Consider the following 9,889-nt stretch of genomic DNA (forward strand, 5'->3'; position numbering starts at 1 on the left):
AGAAAATTTTCTATTACAGAATTCCTACATTCCAGCTTCTGGCAGCTCATAGCAGTGCACAAATTACATATGCAGATACTGGCTCCTAAGGTTTATGATGTAACTTAAGACAATTATCCTTAATAAGAAGCTTAGAAAACAGCAACTTGCCCAAATTCATTAATTATGAATTATTTCAACATAACTTCTTCTAATATAGGCCTGCTGCTAAGCACTTTTCATTTGAAAACATTTAAATAACCAATTAATCTCATGTTGAAAGCCTGTGTGGAAAATTAGAGAGCATTAAAATAATGTCTAAAACTCTAGGTAGGAAAGTAGTGAAACAAACAATTTAGAACCAAAAAGTTACTGGGAGGTTTAGACCCAGGAAATTACTAATCAGGATAACAGGTAAATGCTTTTGCCACCCTATTCCCCCAAAATCCTCTCAGCAAGGTCCCCAACTCTCATCGGTATCCTGACAGGTACACATACATGTTCTCACACGGCAGGTTTTACTCTTTCTCTCTAAAACACTTTACCTGTCTGCCCTGCTCGGAGCCTTGGGAACTCAAAGGGACACTAATTCATTCAGTAAGCTGGAGCCGGCTAGCATCTGCTGACTGTGCGCAATCTGCACAACTCTGTGGGTCACCTCATGCTGGAAGCCTGAAATCAGCCACGGCCGGGACATTATGCAACAGAAATCCGCAAAGGCTACAAACCAGGGTATGGTTTTACGGATGGAGACCCTACTGTTTATACAGGATATATTACACCTCTACACACATCAGTCATCATCAGTACAAACAAAAGTTCAGTTGTGTCTATGTTCTGAAGGTTTGGGGGAACTGCTTTATTTTTTTATTTCCCTCCTAGAAAAGTATCTTATTTTGCCATGGTAACATGGCACCTCTTTCCTCCCATCTAGGTAAGAGCACGCCTGCATCACAAAGCCCAGTGTGATGCAGCTGTGAAGGGAAGAGGAGGACTCAAGGTCTAGCTCAGTGGTTCCTCAACCTTCCTAACGCCATGGCCTTTTAATACAGTTCCTGTGGGTCACGACCCACAGGTTGAGAACTGCTGCTCTAACTCCACCTTCCTGATGCCAGGAACTGGTTTGAGGTGGGCACATGACCCAAGCTGGTACAGTAAGAACGAAGTCCAGGTTGTGGCCCTCAGAGGGGAAGATGCCCTTCCTCACAAACAGCGAACAGAAATGATGTGCCCTGGGGGGAGCTGGCAGCTCTCCTGCATTCTCAAGGGAGGCAAACTAGGGAGGAAAGACATCGGACAGAGCCTTCAGGACACTGTCTGGGCCACTGGATAAATTCTACTCTTAAATTTTTGATCACATGAACCCAAATAATCTCCATTTTTGCTAAGCCAGTTCAAGTGGGTTTTCTGACAATTCCAATGCTCCGGCAAGAAGAAAACTATATAAAAAAATTAAACTGATGGCTCGGTGGCCGTAGCACAGTGGTTATGGCGTCAGCCACATACACTGAGGCTGGTGGGTTCGAATCCAGCACAGGCCAGCTAAACAACAATGAAAAACTAAACAACTAAACAACTGCAAAAAAAATAGCCGGGCGTTGTGGCAGGCACCTGTAGTCCCAGCTACTTGGGAGGCTGAGGCAAGAGAATCACTTAAGCCCAAGAGTTGGAGGTTGTTGTGAGCTGTAACGCTACAGCAGTCTACCAAGGGTGACATAGTAAGACCCTGTCTCCAAAAAAAGAAAAAATTCAACTGACTTAAGCCAACTAATTACCTACAATTTTACTCAGAAGTGGCTTTTATAGTGGAGTTTATAGCTTGTTGCTAACATATCTACTAATAAATATAAACAGTCTTACAGAGTAGCCAGAAGTATTTGTCTAATGGTTACAGAAATAAGAATTATGTTCATAATACTTTCTCTCCTCACTTCTAACTCAAGTCACTTAAAACTGAGCCTAGCAAGCAGAAGGAAGTACAAGTCTGTTAAAAGAATGGACAAGCCAACCAACCAACCAAAGAATCTACTATCAGTGTGTGAATCATGAGCACAGCTCAGCTTCAGTTCGCTTTACTGAAATGCCGTCAGTGATTCTGCCCCAAGACATCCCCTATATGGTATCTATTAATACTTTGTTTACATCCCTGCATTTTGTGGGCTTTTAAATCTGCAGCTGCATTCCAAATACCCTCCCGTCAGACTGTTTCTTACTTGCAAGACTTGCAGGAACTTACTTGTTTCTTACTTGCAGGAAAAAACAGTGACTAGATTTCCGTGGCTCACAAAAGCCTCTTTAATCCTCTATATACTCCCTAGGACAGTGCTTTTAATCTGAGCAGATCAACAATCTTAACAATATTTTAAAAGGGAAATAAATTCTGCCAATTTCAGGCAGAGGGGAAGAGCAGGTGTTTCCAGCTCGGGGGTGGCAGCACCCACGACAGCTGGGTAGGAGCCCAGAGAGCTGAAACAGGGGGTGAGCAAGGGCTTCACAGGAGGCAGAGCCAGCGCCTGAAGTCTGTGAGCCGTGGAGGGTGTTAGTAAACACCTTCCACTCTTGAGAACCCAGGGGGTATCTGGAGGTGCATTTCCCACACGAACCCAAACCTCACACCATGTACTAAGGTGAAAACATCAGATGCCTCTTTATTTTCAACCTTGGTCTGAGACCAAGAGCACTCTTCAGGCAGCAGACAATGAATCTGTTACGGACAACAATCTAAATACTGATGTTTACAGTGAGGGATGGATGCGAAGACGGCCAGAACCCAGACTTTTGTGTAAACACTCAGACTCCCATAGTAAATGAATACTGTTAGTACTTTATTTCTCTCTCTTAAGTGCAGGTCCATGTCTGATTTAAAGAAAAAAAAAAATTATCCAGCACATGCTTATGACTGCCTCTTCTGTGTCAGACACAATACCACCATCGTCCAGAACAGACTCTTCCTCCAGTGTGCTTCTTCCAGTAAGCAAAGCAAGCTCTGTGCGGGTAAGAGGTCTGCACCAGCACCATGGGAATAGAGAAGGAACCTCACGGGGACGCCGAGCTAACCTGCTGACCACTTCCCTCCCTCACAGAAACTTCCCTCTCTGGTTTTCCCTCACTGTTTTCCTGCCACCTCACTGGCTGCACCTTCAAGCTTCTTTGCTGTAACTTATTCTCAATGTCAACATCTTCCAGGGCTCGATTTGGAACTCCTCCTCTCTGACAAACTCGCTAGTCAGCCAGTCCTGCCTGCAATGTTAAGTACATCTATGCATCTCCTGAACATCTCTAGCTCAGCCTTCAAGCAGATCTCCCAAAAGCCTTCTAGCCACCTCATTTGGAAACCTAACTCAAACTTAGTATGGCCAGAAAGGCCTCAATTCTCTCCCAACCCTTCTCCCCAGCAAGCCTTGTTCCTCCTGCAGCTTCCTCCATAACTGGCACCAGGACCAGCAGCTTCCCAAGCTAACAAACCAAGGGCCAATGATTCCCATCTCTCTGTCCCATTCCTCACGTGGAACCCCATCAGTACATCCTGACAAGTCTACCCCCACAATACCTCTACAGCCAGTTCACTTCTCTTCCACCTTCTCCTCTCTTAGCCATCTCAGTCTAAGTTACCTTCTTCCCTTGCTCTATCTCTGCCTGGTTTTGTTCCTTACAATCCACATAGCAACATGATTTTTCTTTACTCTGTTCATTCCCTGAGGAAGCTTCATTAACATATTTATGGCAATACCAGCAAAGAAGGACTCTCAACTTCCACACAGAGCTTCAGTGATGTTTTGCATGGCACTTGGGTGGGTTGGTTAACTAAGGACAGACAGACGAGGCCAGGCTTTACTAGTTTCAAAGGATGCCCTACCTGCTTTAGCAGGGGGTGGTATTTCTAAGACTAATATTGGTAGAGCGTGTGTGATGTCTTTACATGGCAGAAGTGGAGATAAAGTTCTTAGACAAGAATTCTAAGACTGACACATTGAAAATAAACACACAAAGCAGAAATACAATCCACAATCTTCTAACTCAGTTTCACGAACACTTTGTGAGAGAAAGGTTAGTAAGATAAGCATTTACTAGACAAATGTACTACGCCAGCTACTGTGTCAAGGATTTCCCAAAGATCGTCACATTAATATTATCTCATTTATGTTGTCCCGCTAATACCCACTTTTAAATAAGAAAACTCAAGAGAGGCGTGTAACTTGTCCAAAGTCACAAAGCCAGTCAGTGACGTGGAAAAAGAAACCGGACACAGACAATCTGACGCTGGAGCCTGTGCTAATGATCAGTGCTCCACATACACTCCTATTTATTCCTAAATTTAGAGATAGCTTTAGTTTGGTTTACTTAGCAGCTTTGGTCTGATTTAAGAAATGGAGTACTTTACATTTCAATTTGATTTTTGAAAAGAAATCATACTTTCTTCATCATGGTGAAACTTCAGGGGACACTGACATTGTGTGGTTCTGAACTAACAGCCGTACCTCTCCCTGAGAATTTCTTAAGATAACCTTCACATCTTCACCAGTGCCCCAAGAGTTCTGGTTCTTCCAGATGAGGTCGGTGGGAGGACTGGCTGTGACACCGGCATTTGCAGCCCAAATCTGGAAAAAAGAAAAGACATCAGTGCACCCAGAACCCAGCTCTCCCACATGCCAATGACAATAAGAAGATGGGACTTAGACGCTAGATTCTACAAGTCTGAGAGAATGTCTGAGCTTCAGAATTCTCAAAGCTCAGCTTCCCCATCTAATACACAAAGATGACACACAGGCCCTGAAGTGAAACTGCCGCATCACATCCCAGTTCCCCTACACACCAGTTGACCTTGAGCAAGCTACTTTATTTTCATTATCCATAAATGATAATTGGTACCTGCGAGAGGTGGGTTGTTGTGAAGAGCAAGTGATTACCCACGTACAGGGGCTGGCTTGCCCAGCGAATAGCAAGCAGCCTTGGCTTTCTATTATTCCTCCCGTGTTAGAGCGTCCTGACTCCCTCGGTAGTGCTCCCCATGCCTACAGCAGGAATTAAGGAGAACTTCTGTCGCAGACAGCTCATCTAGAATACTCTTCTGGAAACTGCTTATGTCTCCAGGCAGAGACACTGTCAAAATACCCCAGAATATCTGCAAGTACACACTCTAAACGCAATCCCAGAAATGGCTAAATCACCCACTATTCTAACAGGGAAAATATAACCGCTACTAAAATAGGCCAAAAGAAATAATTACATTTCCCTTTTCAGCCTGGAAATTCTGCCTCATTTTTTATCTATCTGTCAGTGGAAAAGAATGGGTAGAGTGGAGTAAACTTAACAACCTGAAAACCTGGGTTTGAACCCTGGACAAATCGCTGTCCTCTCTGAGCATCAGTGTCCTCAGCTGCAGGGACATTCCTGGCACGATCTCTTACAAGGAACATTTGAAAAGAGATGTGGATAGAAGTCCATGAACTGTTACGCAATGTAAGACTTCGTGACTGCAAAAAGGAGGCTGGAGATGGCAAAGGTAGCACATCCGAAACAAAGACAGTCATTTAGCAAATTACTGGTGTGGAGGGAGCCCTTACATTTTATTTAGATAATGACTTGAAGCTTCTGGATCTTTGATCAGCATTACAAATAAAAAGGGGCATTTACTGGAATGAAACTGAAAAAAAGAGTTGGGTCTGGGCCAGTTGTCAGGTCATGTGAAATGCTAGTGTTTTTCTAATTCCAAGCAATACTTCTCACTAGTCTATGTGAAATCATATTGTTGGTTTAGTGTTAATAATAATAGTAACAAAATGTCTCTAACCTTGCTGGATCATTTAACCTAAAGTGAATATGCCCAATAGCCGTCTTGTTCAATACAGCAATGATACGTGGCTTTTGAGCACTTGAAATGTATCATAAGGATAAAATACACACTAGATTTCACAGACCTAATTAGAAAAAAGGAATGTAAAACACCTAATATTTTTTATATTGATTACATATTAAATATGCATTCAATAATTGCATTTTGACTATAATGGGTTAAATAAAATATATTTCTAAAATTAATTTCAAATCTTCCTTTTTTACTTTCTTTTTACATGGCTATGAGAAAATTTTAAATTATACGTGTGGTTCTCATACTTCTGTTCTAGAGGTTTAAACTGATCTTTGCTTTCTGCCTCTGCAATATTACAGAAAGATCACTTATCACTACTGCATTCTAACCAGCTTCTTATCACATTTAATGCTAACTACTGAAGAAAAAAATGCATTATATTATCTTATATGATAATTCAGTTCTCCACTAGACCTACAGAATCTATCTATTAGTCCCAAGGTGGTCTCCCCCATGGAAAAAGGAGATGGCTGGCATCATAGGTCCCTATCACTGTAGAGCTAGAAAGCACACTCAAATTGAAATCTTCTGAATTAAAACATCAGGATCTTTTTACCACATTACGCCACTCCCAGAAGACATATAATAGGACTGAGCAATTTTCTCTGAGTATAATAATTACCAAAGAGAAGAAGGGATAGTGTGGTTAAGATAGTTGATCCCATTTTTACCCATTATTACAAAATTAACATCTGGTATTTTTTCACAAAGTGGTGTCAAGCTCTCTAAATATATTTTTTTAAGAGATGTACTAACTCACAGTTTGAGCCATTGAAGCTAAATATTACGTAAGGTTTGTATCAATCATAAAATTATAAAAAATATTTAAAACATGCTTAGTATTTTAAAAAAGAAGCCAGAAAAGGAAGGAGACAGTTACCTGTATGTTCTTTAAGGTTGAAAATAATGACTTCTATAAAATCTATGTCAAAATTAATATATTTTATTGTATGTTCAATCTACTTACTAAGTAAAAGCAAAGGACTCTTATTTGTTCAGTGGAGCATATACGTCTCTAAAATGAGCTGTTCAGATTTTGGTAACTATTGAAGATGTAATATCTCAGAAAATAACAATACAGGGTCATTTAGAAATCAAGACAGAATCAGAATGCCACGTAAGTTTATCCTTTCCCGAGCTAGCACCTTATATACTACCCAAAACCACACATTACACTTCCTCAATTATGATGTTTCAAGCAGCGATTCTTTATAAGGGTGTCTATCATCTAAAGACTTTAGTTCAAAATATAGGCCTATACCCCAACCTCAACAATAGCTGAGATAAGTGAGGTGGGTCTTGATATCAAAACACTACCCAGATGATTGTGAAGTTTACCCAAGGCTGAAGATCACTGTTGAAGGCACCTACCAGCCTTAATTTCTTAACGACTATTCTTTGTGTCAAACAGTATCTCTTAAATGACACAGGGCTACAAGTATCACTCAAAAGACAGCTATTTTGTTATCTACTGTAATAAACAAGATAAAAAGGATTCAAAATCAATTTACCACTTTCAAAAGGAGAGAATTTTAGTAGCAATTATAATACCCAAATAATGTAAAATTGCTTTAATCCCCCTTTCTAAAATGTTCTCTTTCAGTCAGAAAGTTAGACAATGAAGTTAAGTTAAATGATGACTAACTTCACTTACCGTAACAGTCTGGCCTGCCTTCAGCACATATCTGGAGGTATATTTGTAACTGACTGATGTGTCTCCTATTTTTCTGATCATCTCCCAGCCTCCCATTGGCTGATCCTATTCATAGAGCAAAATAAAAAAGGTTACTGTAATTATAAAGAAAGTCATAGAGTAATTGAGTAAATAAATCCAGGCAGATGAAACAAGATCCCTTTCTGGTCATCATCTCATGTTTCATATTTTCCTACTATAAAAAGAAAACATGATTTAATGAGTAAGATAATTAATTTTAAAAATTACAAAACTGGAAAAATGAGTATGAACCAAATTAAATGGTCATATTCACTGCTAGATCAGGTGGGTCTTTCAAATTTGTTAACATATCAAACTGTCATTATTGCAATTATGAACATGTACTGTATGATTAAGCTTTTGAAATATAAACACATAAACTTAGAAACAGAAGGAAGAAAATCTGTCCTATTCCTTGTCCCTCTGCCTCATTTCTGGCCACGTTAGCTGTTGTACCTTAAGGCATACAGGGCTCAAAAATGGGTCAATGCTGTAGTGAGCCAGTCCTAGGGAGAGTTATCAACTCTAGCCCCAAAGCTCCCTGACTTCTAAGAAAAAGTGCAGGATATTAAAGCAGTTACTATACTAATTTATATCTATCTTGAACTCAAAGACAAGAATAAACCAGGCATTAAGTCAACTCCAGAATCACTTCATACCTGGCTACTGTGCCTTTTAAAAACAAAGGAGCAATAAAGAATACTCTGTTCAGGCTCAGACCCTGTGGCTCAAGTGGCTAAGGCTCCAGCCACATACACCTGGGTGGGTTCGAATCCAGCCTGGCCCTGCCAAACAACAATGACGGCTACAACCAAAAAATAGCCGGACATTGTGGTAGGCACCTATAGTCCCAGCTACTTGGGAGGCAGAGGCAGGAGACTCACTTGAGCCCAGGAGTTGGAGGTTGCTGTGAGCTGTGATGCCATGGCACTCTACCCAGGCCAATAGCTTGAGGCTTTATCTCCAAAAAAAACCTCTGTTCATTAGCTTTAGAGACCTTACAGCCTATTCTCTGCAGTATCAAAACTGCTAGTGCTCCTTTGCTCATTCAAATAATTACGTATTCATCCACAAGCAAGATACTGTGTTTTGTTTTATTTTTTGATGAAACAGGGTCTCAGGATGTTGCCCAGGCTGGCCTTTAGCTTCTGGGCTCTAGGAATCTTCCAAACTCAGCCTCCCACATAGCCGGGACTATATGCTTATACCACCACGCCCAGCTACATGCAAGATAGTTTTGAGAAAAGGAGTGACTATCACAACAACTTTTGGTACACCCTGAAAATATGCTTTAGGAAGTGACATCCATCCCATGGCCCCTCGCCCCACCCCCGACTGTGCTTTCCTCATATCCCTTCACGGTCCCAGTTTCATAATGCCCAGCCAGGGAGGATCATCCCTGCTGAGCTCTTGAAAGCCCCAACCCCAAAATCTGGAAATCTCTGCTGTGAATATTTTATGTTTTCTTTTATTTCAGATTATTTCAAGACAGGGCTTCATATCATTCTTGATAGAAGTTAAATCATTAACATTTATTCATTCATTTATTTGAAGAGAAAAATACTCCCTTAATATATCTGAGTCTGTGCTCGTATTTCTTTTCCTTAAGGATTTATAAAGTCAACAGCTATAAAAGAACATCTACCATTTTCATCCAATCATGCTAACTTTTCACTAACCTGGCTAGGGCAGGAAGTAGTAATAATTCATTCTTGGAAAGACCAGTGTGACAAAATGAACAAGCATCAAAAACGGTTTTGGCACCAGGAAAAAGAGTGAGTGAAGAAAATCTTTAAACCACAAAGAATACTACCTCTTCCTCCTCCTCCTATTTTTACTTATTTCATAAATTTAAGTAAACAAGAGAGTGAAAACCCTCACTCCACAAACACTTACTGAATCCAAACAACAGCTATTATAACGGCAAGGCAGCCTGGCCACCTGTAAGAACCGGTGTTTATTTTTTCACCTGCTCAGAAGTGTTCTTCAAGCGGATGAATTTCCCATCAACATCTATCTCCTCGATGCAAACGTTCCCAGTGGCTGAGGCAGAATGAGAGATGCTCACGCTACTACTGGCTTCGGATTCTTCCACATCCACTCTCTTCCGCTTTCCTCTGGTTGTCCGCACACTGCGACTGGAGGATGCTCGGGATACTGTCACACGGGAAGAAGGGCTTGGAGAGAGCTTCAACCTACGTGGGAAAAACCAAACATGCCATTTATGAAACCCATATGTCCTTAACTTTTAAAAAAGATAATAATATCCTGGCTCGGCGCCTGTGGCTCAAGCGGCTAAGGCGCCAGCCACATACACCTAAGGTGGC

General features: G+C 41.1%; 1 protein-coding gene across 1 annotated transcript in view; it reads right to left on the reverse strand.

The window, feature by feature from the left end:
- The window catches only part of LMNB1 (lamin B1), a 57,436-nt gene that overhangs the window by 4,788 nt on the left and 42,759 nt on the right, over nt 1-9,889 (reverse strand). Inside the window, exons 7-9 of the mRNA XM_003782231.2 lie at nt 9,532-9,757; nt 7,503-7,607; nt 4,458-4,577 (exon numbers count right to left, since the gene is read on the reverse strand). Coding sequence (XP_003782279.1) covers nt 4,458-4,577; nt 7,503-7,607; nt 9,532-9,757 — 451 coding nt within the window. The remainder of the gene's footprint in view (nt 1-4,457; nt 4,578-7,502; nt 7,608-9,531; nt 9,758-9,889) is intronic.

This window comes from Otolemur garnettii, unplaced genomic scaffold (assembly GCF_000181295.1).
Source record: "Otolemur garnettii isolate 467f Iridium unplaced genomic scaffold, OtoGar3 scaffold00003, whole genome shotgun sequence".
Lineage (NCBI taxonomy): Eukaryota > Metazoa > Chordata > Mammalia > Primates > Galagidae > Otolemur > Otolemur garnettii.